This window comes from Acanthaster planci, linkage group LG03, assembly GCF_054643075.1.
Source record: "Acanthaster planci isolate LZ-2023a linkage group LG03, COTS_SCS, whole genome shotgun sequence".
Lineage (NCBI taxonomy): Eukaryota > Metazoa > Echinodermata > Asteroidea > Valvatida > Acanthasteridae > Acanthaster > Acanthaster planci.
The window spans coordinates 6,566,957-6,590,857 of record NC_141779.1 but is presented as its reverse complement, the minus strand read 5'-3'; the positions used below and the strand labels follow the sequence as shown (position 1 = coordinate 6,590,857).

Below are 23,901 nucleotides of genomic sequence, written 5' to 3'. Positions count from 1 at the left end.
ACAAAAGAATGCATTCCTGGTATTCGCATGCATGCGAACGGTCTCTGTATTTTTTGATCCCGTCCCTTACTCACTTAAAAGAAAAGTCGACACAAAGCACTTCTGCAGCTTAATGATTCAACAAGAAAAAATATTTCCAGGACATCTTCAATTATAATCTAGGGCTTAAATCGCATCCACAATGCCCCTTATTGCTCCATGCTTCCAACACAATCGTTTCAATACCGTACATATCAATCAATCCAAGGCTGGCCATGCATGGATCGCACGGCATGCATCACACGCACATACCGCGGCACGGCCAGCATGCATATTATGCATGACCTGTGACCAACAGCATCGTTTGCCCAGATCTAATATTAGTCTTTGTTTAAACTTATCTTTTATTATAAGTTTGATTATTTAAGAAAGAAAATAAATGAAAAAGCGCATATATATTTTTGTTTCGTCAATTTATTGCTTCTAACATTTTTTTAAACGTAATTTATTTTCTAATTTTTGTAGCTACAGATTAACCTTTGAGCTGAGCGAGTGCATCACGTCGCGTTCAATAATTAATTCCGATGTGAGCACTTCTGTTTATTCTTAAGCAAGTTAGTTCTGAAATCGAAGCAATCAAGATGCATGATCAGAATATGAGTTGTCATGCTATCATCGACAATCTGAACATTGGGGTAAAACCAATGCGGTAAAACTCAAGTTCAGAACATTGTCAAGAGGAAGAGTGAGTAGCTTGAAGAGTTCGAGGGGAATGCTCCTCTTGATCGCAAGAGGAAAATTTGCAAGACGGGTCATGAAGAGATCAATGCCTTGCTGTACGAGTATTTCAAGGATTGCACTGCAAGAATGTTCCCCGTGTCCAGACCTCTCCTTCAGGAAAAGGCACTGGCAATCGCAAAGGAGTTGGGGTTTCTGACTTCAAGGCATCAAATGGCTGGTTGGAGTCTTTCAAGAAGCGCCACAACATTGTCTACGGGAAGATGAGTGGTGAAAAAGGCGGCGTAGACAGCAACACTGTTGAGGATTGGATGAAGAAAGTTCCGGGACTTACTTCTGGTTATGACCTCCGGGACATCTACAACATGGATGAGACTGGCCTCCTCTTCAAAGCTTCCACTGATTCCACACATCACATCAAGGGGGTAGATTGCTCTGGTGGAAAATGATCGAAGGAGCGCAGCACAGTAATGCTGTGCGCTAACGCCCTCGAAGAGAAGGAACAACGCTAGTCATTGGGAAGTCCATCAAGCCAAGGTGCTTCGGTAGACTTGAGAGCAGATCTTCCTGTGGATTACCACGCCAACAAGAAAGCTTGGATGACAAGCAATGTCTTTGAGCTGTACATGAGAAAGCTTGACAAGAAGATGGGACAAGACAAGAGAAAAATCATCATGTTGCTGGACAATGGCCATGAGCCATCCACACCTGCAGCTGAAGAACATCAAGCTGATTTTTCTCCCCCCGAACACCACGTCAGTGACACAACCAATGGACCAGGGCATCATTCAAGCACTGAAACTGAAATTCTGGAAGAAGCAACTGAGAAGTATCCTGCAGAAAATGGAAGGAGACAAAGAAATGACCAGTCCTGAACTGATGAAGGAAACAGATGTCTTGCACACCATCTACTGGGTAGACCAATCATGGAAAAATGTTGATGCCTTGACAATCCAGAAATATTTCAAGCGATGTAGAGTTGGAGAAGATGTACCATCTGAAGATGAGGAAACCACAGCAACCAAAGATGAGGCACTGGAGTCTGCCTGTCATCAGACTTTGGACATTTCCCTTCAGGAACTGGTTGACACTGATGCAGAACTGCCAACCTCAGATGATGATCCAGCCTCCTCCATGAGTGATGTGCAGAAGCGCCTTCACGAGAATGCAGAAGACCCTGACAGCGATGCAGATGAAGACAAAGAACAAGCTCCCTCCACAAGCATCAAGAACTACGAACAGTTTGCCGCCCTTCTGAATGACATGAAGGCATTTGCAGTCTTGAAAGGGTCTAGTTCTCTTGTCAATGCCTGCATGGACACGGAGAAGGTCGCAGCAGAGAGCCTACAAAATTGCAAAGTTGTAAGCCAGTTTGAAAAAGAAGCCACCCCCCCAAAAAAAAGGAAAAAAAAACAAAAAAACAAAAACTGAACCTGTTCTACCCGTACTGGGCCGCATCAAACCCAACAGCTTTTTCACTATGTGAGAAACGTCCCCGTCGTGCTGGAAATGCACTTCTGCCTAGCTAATTCTCACAAGCTGAACCTCCTAAATCCCTTAAAATATTATATTTTATATGATGTGCAAATATTAACACACCCTTACATAAATGGAAACAGAACCACATGTACACAGACATAACATAACAATGGTTGCTGAGGCAGGTTTATCTGAATACATTAACACTTGTATTCTAAACCCCGTGTTGAGGCAAGGTTGGGCAAATACATGTATAATCAACCTGTACAGAAGGACCACCTGTCCATAAAAGACCGCAATTATTGTTTCCCTTGAGCGGTCTTTTTGTGCAGGTTTGACTGTACGTATCTGATTCGGATGAAACTTTGTGTATGGCTGGAAAGGGAAGGGTTCTAGACCAAAATTGATCTGATGTGATTCTGACCTCATCCGGTGACAGGTCTTGTGACATTAAAGGTGCACTCTTTAAAGCACTATACATGTACATTTTGTGGAAGTACATGTCAAATTGGGTTGAAACTTTGTATACAGCTGGCCAGGGAAGGGTTTTAGACCCAAATTAACCTGATGTGATGATGATGTCATCAATTGACAAGTCACTTGACATTAAAGGGGCACCCTTCAAAGCTCCATATTTTATGAGATACATGTCCAATCAAGTTGAAACCTTGCAGATATCCAGAAAGGGAAGTGTAGACAGAAAATGACCTGATGTTATGATGATCTGTGACAGGTCACATGACATTAAAGGTGACTATCAAAAGCACTGTATCTCTTGAAGTGCATGTCCAATTTGGTTGTAACTTAACAGAAAGCTAGAAAAGGACTTGTTACAGACAAAAAATAAACTTATGTGATGATGTCCTCAGATGATAATTAAATCCTGTTGACGTTATCATGGGTGATGTGACATGATTAAAGATGTGGATCATTTTCTTTGGTTTTGTACACAATTTTTGTTCGATCATTGACTTCAGTTTGGTACTTTGATGAAACGTTTATATAATATGAATCTTTGACATGAACAAAGACTGTTCATGTGAAAGCCAAAACAGTGCATTTGTCTGCTGACAAACATATCTCTAGTTGTTATTTTAATTTAGTTACAATGAATGCACAAAAGGTTTACTCGAGTGTATCCCACTGATGCAAAACTCTTGTCCTTTGAAGACACATTAACGTATAACTGCTATTCTAAAACAGGCCCTCATTACTTTTTTTGGTGCGCATGATGTCTTGCTATTAAACCTCAAGTAGAATGCCCTCATGGATGGCAGCTTTGCAAAGTTTCAGTTCGGACAGGGTACATAAATGTGGTTTTTAATGCAACAGCCTCAGCTCATTCAATAGTGTTATGGGATTATAAAATTTAAAAAGTTTCAGAGATTTCTGTCACACTGTGCCGATTTTTTAATGTCATTGAAAAGGAAAGGCCTTCCCTCTAAAGTAACTGAGTGTCAGGTCACAGATGAGTAATTGCGTATTTATCTTCCAGCCTTTCAATTCAACCTTGGAATTGAAATAATTCCTTTTTCCAGGTTATGTATAAATTCAGTATACTATTGTGCACTGAAACATTGTAAGCAGTCAGAACAAATTTTGTTATCAAAATTAATCATTTAAGGATCTTGTACAGGTATAAGTCCGTTGTAATTTCAAATATGGAATAACAACGAGCCAATTTGGAATTTAAAAAAGCTAAGATCGTGTGCGAGTCAGCGTATGGCTGTGCTGATAGAACAGACTATCGCATGCGTGTGCAGCTGTTCCCGAATAGTCTTGCACAGGGCATGCACTGTTGGAATACCAGACTGGCTCATTACATTTGTATTGTGCCCACAGAAATTGTGAGGTAACATTCAGTGTATCTTCCAAGGAAAGCAAATTGTTCAAGAAGGTACAGAAATATATAATAGAAGTTTACAACTTAAAAATGTCCCACAACCAAATTTCTATGTGCATGTGATTTGAATGGGTCCTGACACTGTGAAAAAGTCAAATATTGATAATGGATTTGTATTTTCAAGATGTATTTTTGCGTTGGGGAGATGTTAATTATATATAACGGTTTGCCCGTACCGAACGTATATTAATAAGCACTGTATGCTCAGTGCTTGTCCGAGAGCTTGCGAAAAAAGCCTCACAAGCTTACTCGGGTGGGACTCGAACCCACGACCTCCTGTTTACTAGTGCAGATGTCTTAACCACTCGACCACCGAGCTTGCCGGGGTCAGCTGGCTGGTCCGAGTCAAATGAAGCAGCGGGTACCGCGAACTATTTTCATGATGTATTTTTGCGTTGGGGAGATGTTAATTATATATAACGGTTTGCCCGTACCGAACGTATATTAATAAGCACTGTATGCTCAGTGCTTGTCCGAGAGCTTGCGAAAAAAGCCTCACAAGCTTACTCGGGTGGGACTCGAACCCACGACCTCCTGCTTACTAGTGCAGATGTCTTAACCACTCGACCACCGAGCTTGCCGGGGTCGGCTGGCTGGTCCGAGTCAAATGAAGCAGCGGGTACCGCAAACTATTTTCATGATGTATTTTTGCGTTGGGGAGATGTTAATTATATATAACGGTTTGCAAGCATACAGTGCTTATTAATATACGTTGGGTACGGGCAAACCGTTATATATAATTAACATCTCCCCAACGCAAAAAAACAGTGCTTATTAATATACGTTGGGTACGGGCAAACCGTTATATGTAATTGATTTGTATTTTGTCGAAAAAGTCTCATTTACTTTACTTTGAGGATTACTCTGATGCGGAAAATTTCAAGACTTGTCTCTGTTCTCAACACATTTAAAAAGCAAATGGAACACATGCAAGTAAGCTACATGTATGGAAATCTCTATCAAATTGATATTTAGTAAAGAATAATCAAGAGGGCAAAAAGTCATCCATCCATGAAAGCAGCCATTTTTTACTAAACTTGAAGCCCAATATTATCCCTCTGCCATTTGTTTTGTGAACAAATCAATTTCCCATCGGTTTTGTATACACCTCGTCTGCTTTTTTTAGAAGTGAAAAGTTAATTAATAAATACTCATTAGTGTGCAACTTTCATCTCTGGCAAAATTTATATTCTTGTTCTATAAGAGCATAACAATATTTCTGAAAATTATCAGGTAGCTTCTTGAGGGGGTCCCACAACTAGAAACAAATTGCCTACTTCCTGTTATGACATGCTGTTGAAATTAATTTTGAACCCTGACTGTCAAATTGGCCATAAGGTAAGTCTGAAATATTTATACTCACCAATACCCTCCAATCTAAGAGTCTTCTTGTGTGACAAATCTTCCCCATATCGACATTCAGCTACTGTTTCATAAACCAAGGCAGACATCGGCTTGAATGTAGCCAGGATGGTACATTTGGCTTTAGGCGCAAGAGTTCCCTCAGATGGCTCAAGTACAAATGGCTGGGACACCAACCAAGCAAAACGGGTTGCTAATTCACTATAAAGGAAAGTGAAAAGACTGAATTACTTGAAAAACTCTCTCAACATCTGACTTTTAGAATAATTCACATAAGTCTGAATTTTTGCATTATTGACTCCAAATCTGAATTCTCAAGTTATTCATTCGATCAAAGACTGAATTTTCTCGTTATTCACTCCCACTCTGAATTTCAATAGTCTGCCACTATAAGGCTGAATTAATTATGCTGGCAATATCGACTTTTTTGTGCTCTGTGTTGTGCCCAGTGATGTTGCTGATAGAATACCTAAATTGCTCAAAATACGTACTTTATTAAAAATCCATGACAAAGATCAATGCATGAACGTCATGGCTTAGAAAAATGGCTTATAACAATTGCTAATGTAGCTGAAATAGATTGTTTGTTTCCTTTTTTTGCATAACATAATTTTGATTTACTCCAAAATCAATCATCGTGCCTGCAGCATTGGCCGCCAGCTGCATGGTAACATGCTGAAGAAACACAGGGTTGAGACTTTTTGTGAATCAAACTCTGAAGAGGACATAATCATCACAATAAATGAATTTGTAACTCTGATTTCAACTATAAGGTACGTGTCAGTCTTCCAAACAAGCTCGAAGTTTTAGTTGACATTTTCTTGAGTGCACCAGTAATATTTATAAGTATCAACGTTTTGCACAGAGGTAAAAACAGTGGTAAACGTTGTGTTTAAGTGATTTGAAATACATGTACGTGGAGGCAAGGTCGCATGTATACAAAGCTATGCTGGAGGTTAAGTCTCTGGCCAAGTGTTTGTATTAACTGCAACATTGTTGTTTCCACATGCTTGCCAAAAGCTGGACCCTCAACATACACTACAGACACTAGTGAAAGTTTACTTTGCTTGGCCACTACATTCCATTTATGTCAGGCTTGTTTACTACAAGCCTAATTGGAATCCTTGTGAGAAATTGGAGATTTCTTACATTCTTAAATACATATATACACTGCATCAAAAGAGGTTAGTTTTGTTCAGTTGATGAAAATCAGTGAAGTTTTAAGGGAAAACAAAGAATCAACTATTTTTCCCAAAAAATGGATTAAAAAAACAATAGATCGCAGACATCTTGACATTTCAATTGTTTTCCCAAAATAGGTGATTCCAGATGTTTCTAAGCAATACCGAACTGTGACGATAAAATGAAGTTTCACTCCTTGTCTAAGGAAGTCTGAATTTTCAAGTCATTAATTCAAGGTATTCACTCAAAGCATTCTGAATTTTCAGGCTTTCATTCAAGGCATTCACTGAAAGTCTGAATTTTTGAGGAATTTGCTCACTGAAAGTCTGAATTTTTGGGGCATTCATTTGAAACTAGAAACTGGAATCCGTAAACTCAAAAGTGTAAACTAAAAACTGGAACTTGAAATGGGAAATTTGAAAAAATAAACAGTAACGCTCCCAGGATTCTGCAAAGCCCACACGGACACTCAAGTTGTCTATCATTCAGAAATGACAGTGTCTTAGAGTAGAAATTAACAGCATCATTGTTCTTAGATATCAATCGTTCGTCACAATCATTTCTGAAACCATGAAATGAAACCAAGATGTATGACAGATTTTTCCTATGTTTTCTTTCCCAAACTATACATCCTATTTCTAACTATATGTATAAAGCCCTGCCTTGTGATCGCTTTATCGCTTTGATAGCGGTGTCAATGCTGGCCTCCCAACACCCAGCAGATCTGAATTGGCACCATTTATCCAGCGGATCATCCAACTCCTCTATAGTTCATTCAGACTACACGTTATTGATTACTACACATCTTGTTGCTACCTTGTGCAGTGTCGCATTAAAACACAAGGCAGCTGTGTCTGCATAATGAAGAGGTCAAATGGGATTGCTGCAGGCCATTCATGGAATGCACCAATTGCAAATCGACTCTTATAGGGTGCACTGAACTAATTCAAGCTCCATTGAAAATAGTGTAAAATCAACCAAGTTTGGAGCCCCATGGCAGGCAACTGAAGTCCCTGAGGCCTCTCAAACAAAAATCAATGTGTTGTTTGGTCCTTCAGATTTCATTTGATTTTCAATTTTTAGTAGGTTAACCAATAGATTTTTTAATTATCCGCCCAAAACAAACTCACCCCCCCAAAAGTGAATGTTGCCAAGCCCTCCCAGCGGCCATTTTTCAAATGACATCCCTCACCTTCCTGGGGCTCTTCTGACTAATTTTCGTCTGCTTTGCCCCCAGATGGGTGCCCCTGAATCTATAGAGATGATCCTGGGCCATACTGACACAATTCCACCATTTCCTGGCCCAAACAGACACCTCTTTTCGAAACAATCTCTGGGGGGTACTTTTTCTGCGCCTCAGCCTGGCGGAGAATTTTCCTTGAATTGGGACACTGCACCCTTTATATACACCCCTTTTTCACAGTCTGACACAGAAACAATGCTGAATGGTTGAGAATGTTCCAAAAAACTCAATTTTTGAAAATAAATTGGAAAAAACAGTCCACTGGCTGTGCTATGGGGAGTAAATCATCAAGGTCAGCCAATAGCAAATGTGCACAAACTGCCTATACATACACTGTACATGTACACTTCTACTATAGTGCAAACAGAAGAATGTACAATCAGCATTTGAAAATTGCACCTTTCCCCATGAATAACTTCAACTAGCATGTCCTACTGATAAGGAAGGGTTACCCCTTTGGCCATACACTACCAACAGCAGAGATCAAATACAAGAAAATTATGAAACTTCAGCCATGCTTTGACATGAAAGCTCCTCGTAGAATTTATTCCTGTTGACACGCTCCAGCCCAAGAGTTGAAAACCTGAGCCCAAAATAGGGCACTTCCAACACAAGAGTGGAACAAACCACCAAGGAGAGTGTTTCGAGAACTTTCAGTCACCTGCGCATATATCCACAGCTTGGTCAGTTGGTGCGCGGGCTGTACTTGACCATCGAGGAAGTACCCCCACCCTTGGTTAGGGCCCTGTTAGGGTTACCCTTCATAATTAGGGTTGGCCTCCGTTAGGGTTAGCTGTCATTAGGGTTGGCCTCCGTTAGGGTTAAGCTCGGTTAGGGTTGGCCCACGGAAACCATCAAGTCCTTCGGTCACTGCTGATTTCTTGAAAATTACACGCAAAACAGCATGAACAGTGACAGAGTTAATTGTTTTTCAGAATTTCCACATGATTGCATGGGTATTTACCAGTGGAGTGTTGCTGCCAACAATAAAATGTTTCTCATGTCTCACAATTCATAAAACTGCTATCCCTGGCTTGTTCCAGTCTTTCCACCACTGGTGTAACTATCGCAAACATGAGAAATGATTTTTCAATCCAACCGCCATGACATCCAGGATGCCGCCATCTTGGCAATATAGGGTGCACTGAACTAATTCAAGCTCCATTGAAAATAGTGTAAAATCAACCAAGTTTGGAGCCCCATGGCAGGCAACTGAAGTCCCTGAGGCCTCTCAAACAAAAATCAATGTGTTGTTTGGTCCTTCAGATTTCATTTGATTTTCAATTTTTAGTAGGTTAACCAATAGATTTTTTAATTATCCGCCCAAAACAAACTCACCCCCCAAAAAGTGAATGTTGCCAAGCCCTCCCAGCGGCCATTTTTCAAATGACATCCCTCACCTTCCTGGGGCTCTTCTGACTAATTTTCAATCCCATTTTTGTCTGCTTTGCCCCCAGATGGGTGCCCCTGAATCTACAGAGATGATCCTGGGCTATACTGACACAATTCCACCATTTCCTGGCCCAAACAGACCCCTCTTTTCGAAACAATCTCTGGGGGGTACTTTTTCTGCGCCTCGGCCTGGCGGAGAATTTTCCTTGAATTGGGACACTGCACCCTTAAGGCTAGCAGATTTTCATCACATGAGGCTACATTACAGAGGACACGACAAAAATTTCCAAAAGTTGTCCATAGGCAATCTTTGGAGAATCAGATTTTTCGACACACTTTTATTGATTTCTAATCAACTTATACTATTTATACCAACTTTATTCTTTTTGATAAAAATTACACAATCCGTTTTCGGTCAAAGTATGACCCTACTTTTAAAACCATGGTAATAGACTGCACTCGAAATAACATTGACGAAAATCTCAGGTAATGTGACTTTTGGGACAAACATTCATGACCAAATTTATGTAAAATAATGCGTGGGGCCAAGTACATGGGGGAAAATAATTGGTTCTTCAGTATTGCGTAGCACCATGATGTGAAAGAACACCCTCACACCTGGCCATATTCCAGTCTCATTGTAAATTTTAATGACATTTGATAATTGACAATTTATTAAGGAAACAGAGATGAGTTAGTGATTTTTTAATTAAATTAATTCCACTGAATTTGTGTTTATCATGACAGGAACTGGATCGATTTAGAAAAAAAAAATTCACGTGCAAAAGGTTCTTGTAATGTTAGACAACAAAACTACAAGCACAAAATAAATGTACCTGCATGAAAAAGTGCACTCACACGTTATACTCATGTTCATAGCCTTGCCGAGCGAGTAATAGCTACTAATTGTCTCAAAATATGTGTATTCCTATGAATTTTTAAAACAGAAGCATTCTTCCTGGCTGCAGCACACTTTCAAGCAGACTTCACATACAATAACCTTCACTCAGCCACAACAACGCAAGGTTTACAATGCTGTGCTGCTAGTGCAGTGATTGCCTGAAGGGATAGTTCCAATTCCAATTGCGATACCCATAGTCTTTTTTCCAGTCATGTTTCATGTTCCACAAATTGGCATGTGGTCGAGAATAATGCTGACAGACCATTAGTGAATTTTGGCAAATTATCACGTCTTTTAAATCTTGTGATCGACAGCTCTTTTCACATTAACCACATGCTGCCAGGGGACCCAGTTTTGGGCACATAGGCAAAACCAGGAAGCCTGAAACCGGAAAAAAGTGCTGGGCCTTGTAACAAAAGACTGTACTCAGCACAAAAGACTGAGCTGCTGGGAATTGCCAATATTTTTTCAGTTGTCAATATCAGACAAAATCCGTAACTGTTATGAAAGATTATACCACTGTTTGTAGCATTCAGTGCAAGCTGATTACCACCAGGGACAAAAGCGCTCCAGCGCTCCAATGATGAGCGATACAATACCGCTGCACGCTAATCTGGCCACTATTGAAAAGACGCCAGCAGTGCACAGTGCCAGTTTCGGGAACAAGAAACTCACATAACACCGCACAATCTGGGTTCTTTTTACAAGGCTGCAGGCCTGGCTGAAATACTCAGGCATCAATATATGTTGTCAGTTAGATTAGAGTAGCCACCAGACAGTCCTTTGTGTGGGTGTAAATGTCCAGTAAATGAAGTTCTGATTTTTCGAAGATTTTTAAAAACAGAAAATCTTGAAAATCCCCTAGGTATACGTCATCCAACTAAGCTTTGTGCTAGTACTGCCCATTTTTCTAAAACATCCAACTGTGACTGAGTTTTCCATGGACACTTGTCGAAGCTGTGTGTGTGTGCGGAGGGTATTGTATATGATGGGCACCACGTTGTAGCTAAATTTGAAGTTGTTGGTTCCATTCCTTACTGACTCACACATGTGGCTGTGCCCTCAACAGCAACCAGCGCAGGATGGAAAATGATTGCGTGCGCTCAACCGTGTTTTAATTTTTTTATTTGATGAAGGTTGTTCGTCTTAAAAGTTCACAACATGATTATTTGAGGTAAATTATTTTTCATATTAGGGATGTTCAATGTAATTTTCTTCTAGGCCAAAGAGATGAAATTGTGGAGTTGAAACAGATTCAAGCTCAGTTTACCCAACCAGGAATATAGAATTTAGGCCAACCAGGCTAGATTTCACACCAAAATATCATTTAAAATTTCAGTATTTTGGATTGTTTGCAATGATTCCAATATTCAGTTCTGTGCCTTGCCATTACCAAGAAAAAAAAGCTTTACATTTTTGTGCCACTGGCCATGTCTAGAATATAAAGAAAAAATCATCATCTTGTTCCATGACCGCCTGACCCTCCACGAAGATAAAAAAATATGAGAACCATAGAATGAACTATGTGCATCGCACCGGGGAAGGTTAAAGGGCGCTTACCCCCTCCCTTCCGTAAAAAATGAAATATAAATAAGGCGATGAAAAAAAAAACAACGAAATGGAATACATCAATTTGCCCCAGAAAACCGACCCCCTCTGTAAATTGTTTATCACTTTTTAACTGATAAGCACTCTGCTATCATAAAGTTAACACGTCTGCAACTTTTTGAAAATCTATGATGCCATTTTTAAATAGGGAAGAGGGCACAAAAGTTTATCTGCATCGTCTCCAGTATGTAAGGAGATGGAGAGTGCAAATCAGGTACGGAAGGAAGGATCTGGTGAGGGAGTCTGATCCTTTGTCAGGAAGCCAATCAAAGAAATGAGAACACCACGCCTGTAGCTTGCTGCCTCCTCTGGAGATAAACATTGTAAGGAGAATGGCCAACCTGATGCTGCTGTGCATAAGGCAGGCATTATTTAGGGTTCAAAGGAATGACCAGAAAGCATCTACAGAACCTAGCTTAGGTCTTATGACCAGACCAATTTTCCAAAAAAGGGACACTGGCTGAACATGTCATGCAAAAGGTGATGGAATGTCATGCCGGTTGAACTGACTTGGAAACCAACATGTATGAAAGCTAGGGCTGACCTGCAGATGTGAGTTGTACAAACTCATACAAATAAAAGAAGTCCATAAGGAAGTCTGCTGTAGCATTCATAGGAGCATTAGCAGGAGCCAAAGCCTGATTGTCAAAGCACATAACAAAATATTAAAATCTGCTGTCACAAATTCAAAAGGTGGGCAGATGACATTCCATGCAGCCATGGCTGTGGCATCGCTAGAAAGTCCCGTCAAACAGAAAGAATGTTGGAAGTTGAGCATTGTTTGGAGAAGCAAAGAGACCCATGTAAGGCTGCTCTATCATCTGGAGGAGAGCACATCCGCCACTACATTATCGGATCATGCCATGTGGATTGTCTGCAGATCAACTGCATAATTCCTTGTCCTTTCTGTTGATGTGGCTTTGGTTGGCAGTGTGAAAGAAGAGGCAAGAAAGCTGCAAGAATACTCAAAGATGGAGATGACATCATCATTTAGAGCCCCTGGCATGACTGTAGTGAAGAATGGATGAAAAGGAGAACTCTCTTTCCAAATCCCAGGAATTGACCAGTGTTGTACTACTCGTACTCGGTACTCGTACTCAAGTACTACTCGAGTACTGTTTTCAGAGTACTTGTACTCGGACATCCAAGTACTCATACTTGAACTACAGTTCTTGTACTTGGGCTACAAAATACTCAGAACTCGACATCCAAAAATTGTACTCGAGCATCAAAGTACTCGTACTCGATTAACAGTACTCGATAAAAAAATCCTTTAAGTTAACTTACCACGCACGGCCATTAAAATAAGGTACAAACATATCGACTCCACTGACCCGATTTTTGATACGGTTCTGACAATGCACGTGTAGTGACCTTGACATTGCTAGCCAGATCACTTGTTCTTGTAGCCTTGCCATCTGCATTCGGTGTTTCTTTTACACCGTGGCAGGTCTTAAGAGTCTCTAAATTAAGATAAAACTAATTTTGAATTAGAAGTACTTGTACTCATACTCGGAATTAGAAGTACTTGTACTCGGAATTAGAAGTACTTGTTCTTGTACTCGGAAGTGCAAGTACTTGTACTCAGAAACCAGTACTTGTACTTGGCTGGCAAAGTACTTGCCCTGTCTTTGTACTCGGAAGTCAAAGTACTCGGCAGTACTTGGTACTCAGAAAAAAGTACTCGACTACAACACTGGAATTTACCTCAAAAATAGGGAAAGAAATGTAATAGACAAAGACTTCCTTTAACGTCGATAAAATCAATGTCATCTTCAACCCAAAACAAGCTTAAATACTTGAACTGAAGTATGGCTGATAACAGCTATAGTTAAGAGCCAAGGGTGCCCCATAGATTGGCAGGTGGTTATTCAGGCTGGAGAGGACTTGGACATGTGCCAATTTCTAGCTACAGACTAGAATATCTCCACGCATGAACAATTAAGCAGGAGTTTGGGAAAAATCTACGAGGAAGATTCCAGTCAGCATATGCTGAGTCATTTTAACAAGCCGTGACTGATGTCTTCCTTCTGGCGGAGCGGGTGACAGCAGGCCGAGCAGTTGAATCATGTCTCGCTGATGAAGATGGAGTGGCAATTGGATGGAGTGAGGGTGCTAATGGTATCAACTTTGTCCTCCTTGGAAAATAATGCTGGTCACGCGGTCGGGAACAGGGCAGTGCCTCGTCCCGAGCCATGTGCAGTCCCATGGCGAGTGGCCTGCTCCCTCGGGAGAATGTCCGGCTGGTATAATTCTGGTGTGGAACCCTTCCCAGTGTCATCATGGCTCGCAGCTGAAGAGAGCAGAAGGGGCTGGTCAGCCAGAAACGGGTCCCGGACGGTGGAGGCTGGTGGCAATTTAACACCAAGGCGGCAAGTGATGGTGGTCTGAACTTCACTGATGGACTGGAAGGGTGGCATCCAAGCTGCAGCGGTATGTTTGTGGTGGTAAAAGCAGTGCTTCTTTTTAGGTTTCAAGGAATTTGATGAAGAAAAAGAGCACTTGTGCTTGCCTTTACCAGAGACATGGTCTTCTTGGCTGATGTCGAATGGCAGGTGGTAGTCTTTTGTGTCACTGGGGGACTGCTGGCTGGAAGGCCACATGTATTCCTCTGGGTAATGTTGGTGAACGGCATGGCGTACTTCATGATGATGGTAGGACAGGCCCAAGAGACGTCTGATAGGGTACCGTCTCTGGAGTTCTGGCTGGCTCGCCAGGCCAGCAATTGACCATGGAGACAGGGTCCTTGCAAGATGGGGGGGGCAAACGAACCAGGGGCCTGGCCAGATTCTGGATGGAACCCCCTGGATGAGGGTAAGGCCTTTTTCTCGTCCTGGTAGCCAGAGAAGACAGGGGAATATGACAGATCCTGACAGTGACCCCCCTGAATTCAACTGGCTAAGGCCTGTAATTAAAGGGTAGACACAGGTAAAGCTGGAATGAACCTTGAAATATCGTCGGTACTCAATCTGCAGGGTGCACATACAAGAAAAATAGAGAAGAAAAGAACACAAAATATACACCAGAAAAACACTCTGACCACACAAATTGTGAAAATTATGGGCAAAAATATTACGGGGGAAAAGAGCATTTGACAGCCATACATGGCAAAAAGGGTGTAGGGCAATTCCATGGTTAGTCATGTTACATTTTTCATGTACTTTTGAATTTCTTTGGGCTGTAATTATTTTCCAGTAAATGTTCAGTTATTGTTAACTCCATAGTATCTAGGGCATACCTAGGCCTACCTAATAACCAAAGATAACAATATAAAAAAAGCATTAACCACTTCGTGCCGGGGGCTCCGGTAACGGAGCCATAGGCCTTATATTTGGGGCCGGGGACTCCGAGATCGGAACTTTACTATAAAAAAAAAAGTTGCTGGGCGTTTCTTAAAAAGTTTGGGGCTGTCAGTTATAAAGTTTAGGCCATCATCAGCCGGTGAATTGTGACTTTTTTATAGCCGGGGTGACCGAACTTCTTTTATAGCCGGGGTGACCGAGCTTATTTTATAGCCGGGGTGACCGAACTTATCAAAGCCTTGAATAAAAGTACGAGCTCATGAGAGCTGCTGGGCCCTGCCAATCAATCCCTGTATTCTTTCAGCGCAGAGCGCTGCAATTAGCGGAGGTAATCCGCGTATTGTTTAGCAGAGCGCATTTGTTCGCACGGCCGGGCGCTCGCAGGGGATTATCGCTGCACTGCACCGAAGACAAAGCGCGGGCTGTGCGGGCTCATTATGCACCTGCGCCCCATGAATGACCCGGCCCGGGCGCTGCTGGCCCTTGCCACGTTGACTGACAGGGCACGGCCCTCGCTGCTTGAGAATAAAAACGCCGTGCAGTGTTCGCGTGCGTTCATATTGGGTATCGTGTTATTTAGAGTACAGACAACATGGCTGAAGTTATATCCGGAGAGTCCAGTTCTTCCAGCGAAAGCGAGTTTTATCTGAGTTCAGACGAAGTTTCTTCGTCTTTTTCATCACCGCCGTCACCTGCTCAAGTACAGTCAAGTACAGAAATTGACAGTGATGTACCCTTGGCGGCATATGCCAAGCGCAAGAGACAGTCCCGTACACAGACCGCCGCGTTGACCAGCAGCAGTGCCTCACCGTTCCAGTGGACAGATGAAGACAGTACACCGCTGAAGTACGGCTTCACCAGTAATGGTGGTGCCGTCGACCCCCGCCTGCATCGCAGCTCGACCTGCAGTGAAGCCTTTGAACTGTTTTTTGACGACGTTCTCTACAACAAGATAGTGCAAGAGAGCAACCGGTATGCCGCGCAGAGGCCCGCTACGACATCGGCGCACATGCGATCATGGACTGATCTGAACACTAGAGAACTGAAGGCCTTTCTGGGCCTTTGCATAATGACAAGCATTGCGAAGCACCCCACCCTTCATAGCTTCTGGTCCACCGACCCACTACTGAAGATGAGCCTATTCCCGTCCGTCATGCCCCGAGATCGCTTCCTTGCCATCCTGCAGTCCCTGCACTTTAACAATAACACCGCCATGCCAGATGACTGCACCGACCGCCTCTTCAAAGTGCGCCCAGTCGTCGACCATCTTGCTCAGAAGTTTGCCACTGTCTACGTTCCTCAACGGGACATTTCCGTCAACGACTCCCTGCTGAAGTTTTATGGGCGTCTCCGCTTCGCTACCTACAACCCCAGAAAGAGGGCCCGCTTCGGCATCAAGATGTACAAGTTGTGCCAGAGCACCGGGAGTGCCGCCGGGTACTACTACAACTTCAAAATCTACACCGGCCAAAGTAGAGGAGACCTCCCAGCAACTACACAAGTGGTGATGGACCTGGTGAACGACCTAAGTGGTAAGGGCTACAACCTTGCCCTCGACCGGGCCTTCAGCAGTCCCGATTTGTTTCGACGACTTCACAACCAGAAGTTCAACGTCCTCGGCACCGTCATGGGGAACAGAAAAGGGATGCCAAAAGACCTGCAGTTCGTCAAACTGAAGTGGGGCGAAACAGCGTCCCGGTCGGCCGACCTGGGTGTCAGCGGTTCTCTCCTGGCCATGGTGTGGCGAGACAAGCGCAACATCCGTATGCTCTCCACCATGCATACGGCAGACATCCGTGGCACCGGCAAGCAAGACAGGACAGGGCAGGAAAAGCAGAAACCGACCTGTGTCATTGAGTACAACGCCCTGATGGGGGGCGTTGACAAGAGCGACCAACTAGCGGCAAATCATCGAGCAACTCGTAAGTCCCTCAAGTGGTACAAGAAGCTCTTCTTCTACCTGCTCGATTTGACGCTGGTGAACACCTACGCCGTGTACCTCGCCGTTGGTCACCGCCTCTCCTTCCTCGACTACCGCTTGGGTCTTGTCCGTGAGCTGCTGTTCGATGAACCCTTGCCCGAGTACCGCCCTCAGCACGATACTCCACCAGTCAGCAACTCCCGCTTTGTTGGCCGACACTTCCCCGTGGACTTTGAGAGGACCAGCTATGGCGACTTCCGCTACCGGCGGTGTGTCCTCTGCGCTTCCCGTGGTCTGCGAAAGAAGACGCACTTCGAGTGCGACACGTGCCACCAGCCCCTCTGCGTCGCCCCCTGCTTCAAGGAGTACCACACTGTCCACTAATTGACACTTTGAACATTTATTTTCATGGACATTTTCATTGACATTATATTTTGTGTTTTTCATGTGTGTTTTGACTTGATGCCCAACTTATCTAGTGTAAAACAATATGTCATTTCTGGTGGTTTTACTAGGTGGTCATAGTTTCAACCTTTGAAAAAAATGACAAAAAAGACAAAGTTTCTGGAACGTACTGCTTTGAGGATGTAGTATTTTCATCTCTTGAAAAAGTGGCACATTTCCTTGTAATGGTTTTACTAGGTGGTCATGTTTTCAACCTTTGAAAAAAATGACAAAAAAGACAAAGTTTCTGGAACGTACTGCTTTGAGGATGTAGTATTTTCATCTCTTGAAAAAGTGGCACATTTCCATGTAATGGTTTTACTAGGTGGTCATAGTTTCAACCTTTGAAAAAAATGACAAAAAAGACAAAGTTTCTGGAACGTACTGCTTTGAGGATGTAGTATTTTCATCTCTTGAAAAACTGGCACATTTCCTTGTAATGGTTTTACTAGGTGGTCATGTTTTCAGCCTGTGAAAAAAATGACAAAAAAGACAAAGTTTCTGGAATGTACTGCTTTGAGGATGTAGTATTTTCATCTCTTGAAAAAGTGGCACATTTCCTTGTAATGGTTTTACTAGGTCATGTTTTCAACCTTTGAAAAGAATGACAAAAAAAGACAAAGTTTCTGGAAAGTACTTTTTATTCCTTGCACCGGTGTTTGATTTTTATTCGATTAGAAAGAGTTGCAATTTATTTTACTACTTTTATGAGTTCGACTACTTCAATGAGAAAAGAAAACACAAGAGAAATGACAAGAAGAAAATAAGAGAAAAAGAAGTTCTCTCCAAATATTTGTCTGTGTGTATTTCTATGTGTACTTTATTTTATTGGTTTCTAAATTTTACTTGAAATGGTTTGGGAAATAAAGTTTGGGAAGGGAATTATCTTACACTATGGGAGGGAAAATGAACAAGTTGGGAGATAAAATATGAGAGTGGTTTGGGGGGATATAAGTTTGGTAGATGGGAAAATATATAACAGAAAATAACCCCAATAGCTTCAAAAAATAGCGAAAGTTACACGCAGCAGCGCCACGAAAAAGACACACTTTTAGACCCCTTTTTTACAGCATGAATTCATTTGTCCGTCATTGCCCGCACTCACTGAACAGTTGACAAAGCCCAGTGCACGTGCACAGCTTCCCATTCACTCACCGCATATTACACGCTGAGGTCTTGACCGTCAATCACTCCGCATAGCAACACGGCAGCATAGCAACGCACTGGGCCAAGGCCCGGAACAAACGAGCCCTTATGTAACGCACACAATGGGGGCTCTACACAGAGCTGGCGGCGTAGCCGCAAAACCGAAGGGTCAATGGAGGTTGCTTGTGAGGGCTAGACTCGCCACGGGACACCCATTTTATGGGGTTTAGGCGTTCAGAAAAAAAAGATATGAATTTTTGAAGATTTTTGAAACACGAAAATATGAAAAAACCGCCCGGCAGCGCATATAACGGTTAAAAAAAAGCACCCGGCAGCAAGTGGTTAAGCATGACACATAAGGTAAACAAAATCGGTTACTAACGTTACATTTTTGGACCAACATAAAAAGCCAACAAGCTTTAATTAAAAAGTCTCCTAATACCAACAAGCTTTGAAAAGTTCTTTTGACTGAATTAAGTACCTTGCCACAGGGTACAAATAGTGAAAGTAAAACAACTCTTTTGGAATCTTTGATTTTCTGGAAATCCACCAGAAATCTGATTACTCACATTACGGTTACTCACGTTACAAAGTGCAAAACACAAAAAGGCATGAACTAACAAATTAACCTTACAAATTTTGACCTACTTAAGTCGAGGTATCATTAACAAATTATTTATTATTAAATTCTTAAATTATTATTAAATTATTATTAAATTCCCGACCGGGTGACCAGCATTGTTTTCCAAGGAGGACAAAGTTGATACCATTAGCACCCTCACTCCATCCAATTGCCACTCCATCTTCATCAGCGAGACATGATTCAACTGCTCGGCCTGCTGTCACCCGCTCCGCCAGAAGGAAGACATCAGTCACGGCTTGTTAAAATGACTCAGCATATGCTGACTGGAATCTTCCTCGTAGATTTTTCCCAAACTCCTGCTTAATTGTTCATGCGTGGAGATATTCTAGTCTGCAGCCAGAACTTGGCACATGACCGATTTACCATTAAAAGTATGTATTTTGGGATGCTGAAAATGTCAAACTTTCACTTACTACTCCATGCTGGCCCAACACTGCATTCAGTCAGGTTTCCCGTCCTTTTTCTAGGGTTACTACTGAACTTTTCAGAGGTAGCTCTACTCCTCAAGTGAACCTGACTGTTTCAATATATTTAGGGACAAAATTGGTCCATTGCCAGACTAATCGAGAGTTAGGCTTCCAAACGAACCCACTTCCACCCCTGCAGGTTTTACCATTGAATTTTATTTGTCTCAAACATTTGCGAAAATTACACATTTCAATGGCCAATTGTGAAAAAGTTGATGACGTCATCAATGGAATTTGTGCACCGCTAGCACTGAAATGATGACTTGAAGTACATGTACGTGCGCAGTGTACGATACATGTACGGTGATGTCGACATTGGGATCCTAACCGTTGACATGACATGCCACATGGTCAGTTGGATATTTTCGGCCTAGGCCTGGGTGCTTTTTTGCTCAACAAGTTAAAAATTAATTAAGGCTTTTTTTATAAGACTTTGGAAAATATTCCACAGATACACTGGTACATTACATATGTATCCATCAAAGTAGGCATTTACCATCTGTACATGCCGTGTTTACATGTGTGCCCATGCCTTCGCATGATCACAAACAGTTCTCAGTTGAAGAAAATGATATCAGGTTTTTTATATCAAAGTTTTCCTTTTACTTGCAATGTGACAAACTTACATGTACGATAAAATGGAGCTGAGAACTGCATTTAGCAACAATGTATGAACTTGAAAGTGCTACCGAAAAATTTACAGTCAAGAGATTATGAACATGTACATAACTGAGATACAGTATATTCACATTCATGTGTGCACATGTAGGCCAACAGCGTATACATTTAAAGGGGATGGGCCATGCTGGGAAGATTTCTAGTAACACATGCATGAACACATAAAACAAACACATATGGGGCCTATAACAAGTAAACACATCTGCATATTTTCAAAATGCGCAGAAATATGTTAAAAATTATATTTTGCACAACCCGATTTCCTTCCCTTCTGGGAGCAAAAGCTAAACAACAGCTGTCAGGTACAGAAAGTTGTCTGAAGAAATTCCCAAGAATCGTGACGTCATAGGACGGAGTCCTTTATCCCGCGACTGTTTACTATTACACAACGACGTGTGCAATCATGTCAGACTCAAGCAACGATAATTCCAGCGTTGATACCTTTTCTGATCACAGCAATCAGTTGTCATGTTTGTCTTATTCATTTGACGAAAGAAAACGACATTGAAGGAGCTGATGAGGCACAAGAAAGTTTGCCTTATCGGTTTGAACTAGAATACACTCAGGAAGAGATTTGCAACTCACTGGAAAATAGTCCATGTGCGCCAGTGCAATATAGTCCCATTTTACATCGTTTACGTGTAGTACATGTACATGTATGGGTGTACATGTACGTGTCAGTACTGGTACATGTACATACATGAAAACATGCACATTTTGGAATTTTGAGTCCTTGTAAAAACTGATTGTGTGTTATCCACAAATTTAACCTACAATCGCTGGTGTAAAAAAGAGGCTCAGGAATCTACAAAAACTGCTCTTCTGGGAATTGCTTTGATTGTGACAACAGCCACCAACAAAACAGTTTATCAGCATTCTTCCGAAATTCAAAATTCACTGTAGAAATTATTACATTACACATGTACGACGCAATGCAAAACAAAATAAATGTGAGACATCAAGTTGAAAACGGTTGGAAACTAGCATATAACATCAATTTCACCCTACATGGCCCATCCCCTTTAACTTGACTGTGTACACCTTAATTGAAAAAGTAAACGTGTGATTAAAATCAGAAAATTCATATAAATTGTGAGACAAGGTTAACGCTAGGAAGGACATAATGTTCAGTAGTCATGATGCACGAGGTTTTGGGGGGGGACTATTGCACATGTTTGGAATTTTTTATTGAATTTTCAAATTACACGGAATGATGGATTTTTCGTCGTTCCTTGTTACAGGCCCAGCACTCTGAACGACATTCCCTGGTTTTGTATGAAGATTACAGGTGACTCCATCACCAGGTACCTACCCAAAAACCTATCAAGTGACTGGTTTATTCCAAAAGTTGTGACAAAACCAGCGAGCACTGCATGTCGCCAGCGTGGTACTTTGGAGAACCTTATATTTAGCAATGAACCAAATGTTATAGTCTTGCATGTTGGGACGAATGATCTTTGCAGGTCATTTCTGGATCCTTTCATAAAGAACTACACAGAACAGTATCCCAACACAAACATCATCGTTAGTGGGATTTTACCACATTTTGACAACCTGTCACTGGATGAGGCAGCCAAGGTGTTCAACATTCACTTGGCAAAATCATGCCTTAAATTTGCCAGATGCAAATTTGTAGATTTCCGAGAGGACATCGGTGAGCATGGTTCATATGCAGCAGATGGGTTACATCTGAGCTTTAATGGCAACAAGAAATTTAGAGCAGCACTGCAGAAAGCAGTTGAGAGAGTTCTTGTGCGGTCATCCCTGGAGTGTTGGTCGTAAGGAGATAAGAACTCCACATCATGGTAAGGAAAAAACGAAAGAAGGCCATTCCATCCCCATTAAAGGCTGCCGTAGTGAGTGGGCTTACTCCAGTGCCTCCACTGTCCCCTCATGTGTCGAGAGTGCCCACTCTGATGAAGCCACTTCAACAATCTGTTGCAGCGTGTAGGCCCGCCCCAAAGCCCCCACTGCCCCTTCGCCTGCTGAGAGAGCCACTTCAACAACCTGTTGCGAGTGGGCCTACTGCAAAGACGCCTTTCCCCCTCACGTCGAGAGAGCCCACTGTGATGAAGCCACTTCAACAACCTGTTGCAGTGAGTGGGGCTTACTGTACAGATGCCACTGCCCTCTCTCCTGCCACGCACTGGTACCAGTCAAGCAAGATTTAAACTTCCGTCCAAGTCAGCCGTCAAGAAGAAACTGTCTCGAATGAAAATTAACTGGCATTCAGAAGAGGAGGATCATGAAGGGTTTATCCAGGTTGGCTTCTCCAGAAATGATGCACCACATGTTAGTCCTGTTAGTCCTGTTTGGCAACCAGTTTCATGTATTCATAGCCGAGATCTTTGTCAGTGAAATCAGTGTTCACAGGTTCATCCCTCAGCCCACCCCAGCCTGATACCCCCTATATTACCAGAAAACACATTGGGAAAAGGAATCGGCATAAAATCTTGAGATCAAGAAAGAGACGGCGCTGGCAGCGAAACCAAGCAGCAAATGGTTGGCTGTTGATTGGCAGTACATGTACTACAAAGCAATTGCAGGGGTAAACATAAAGAAAGGAAGATCCAAGCGTACAAAATTGGCTCCTCGTTGTGGGAAAACACCATGAGGCCCATGTGGTGGTTGCAAAAAACAAGGTATTTTCTTTTATCATTTGGAGTCTATTCAAAACGAAGCCGTCAGAAATTGGTTTCGTAAAAATGCAAATCTGACTGAAACTGACTGCACTTGTAGGGCATGTAAGGTTTCTGTGGACAAGAAACAGTCTAATCCATTTTACACCCCTGAAAAGTCTCCAAAAAAAACATGTCTTGTTTATGCTCTGGCTGATGTTGAAAAACGTTAATACAATTTCTTCCCACAATATGGAATGCCCTTGGGAAGAATTTAACACATGTTTTTCCATAAATTTCAATGAGAAGACCTGTGTTTTCCCACTTTGCAAGATGCATTATCGTTTACTGTGGAAGCACAGATGTGAGTATAAATGTGCTGCTTGCCAGGTTACCATCCAGGCATCTTTGAAAAAGTACTTGTGTTCCTCGGGTACAGGGTTGTCTGCAGCTTCTGAAGTATTGCAATCAATTTTAGGCAATGAAAACTTGGTCCTTGATGGCTATCTGTGTTTTCCTTGTTATAAACTTGTTTCTGGAAAAGTGTCATCATTGCTTTCTTTAGGCGGCTTTGCAAAAAGGTTGCCGCGGTTTGACCGTTGTGGTCGCCGCGGTTTGGCCGGGTTGCTAAGGATCGTACAAACCGCGGTTTGGCTGCATCAAAATCACTCATGCAAAGGCAAGTTAATGAGGTACGAGTGGAAACTGCGGCATTGTAATGCTAAAGCGCGTCATGAATAATGCATTATCAGCTGTCCAAAACGCGGTGATCGCGGCGCGTTTTTATGAAGACCAAAGTTTTTCGGAACGTCAGCGATCGCTTGTATGCCCACTGACTTGCGTAAATATGAACGTGGTGACTGCGTTGATATCAAAGGGGAATCAACGATCACAC

At 42.2% G+C, this 23,901-nt stretch overlaps 1 protein-coding gene across 4 annotated transcripts in view; it reads right to left on the bottom strand.

Moving 5' to 3' along the window:
* cfap65 (cilia and flagella associated protein 65) overlaps nt 1–23,901 on the bottom strand; it is a 340,657-nt gene that overhangs the window by 242,791 nt on the left and 73,965 nt on the right. For all 4 annotated transcript variants that reach the window (XM_022246076.2, XM_022246058.2, XM_022246112.2 and 1 more), the window contains exon 5: nt 5,463–5,662. In XM_022246076.2, the coding sequence (XP_022101768.2) occupies nt 5,463–5,662 (200 nt within the window). The remainder of the gene's footprint in view (nt 1–5,462; nt 5,663–23,901) is intronic.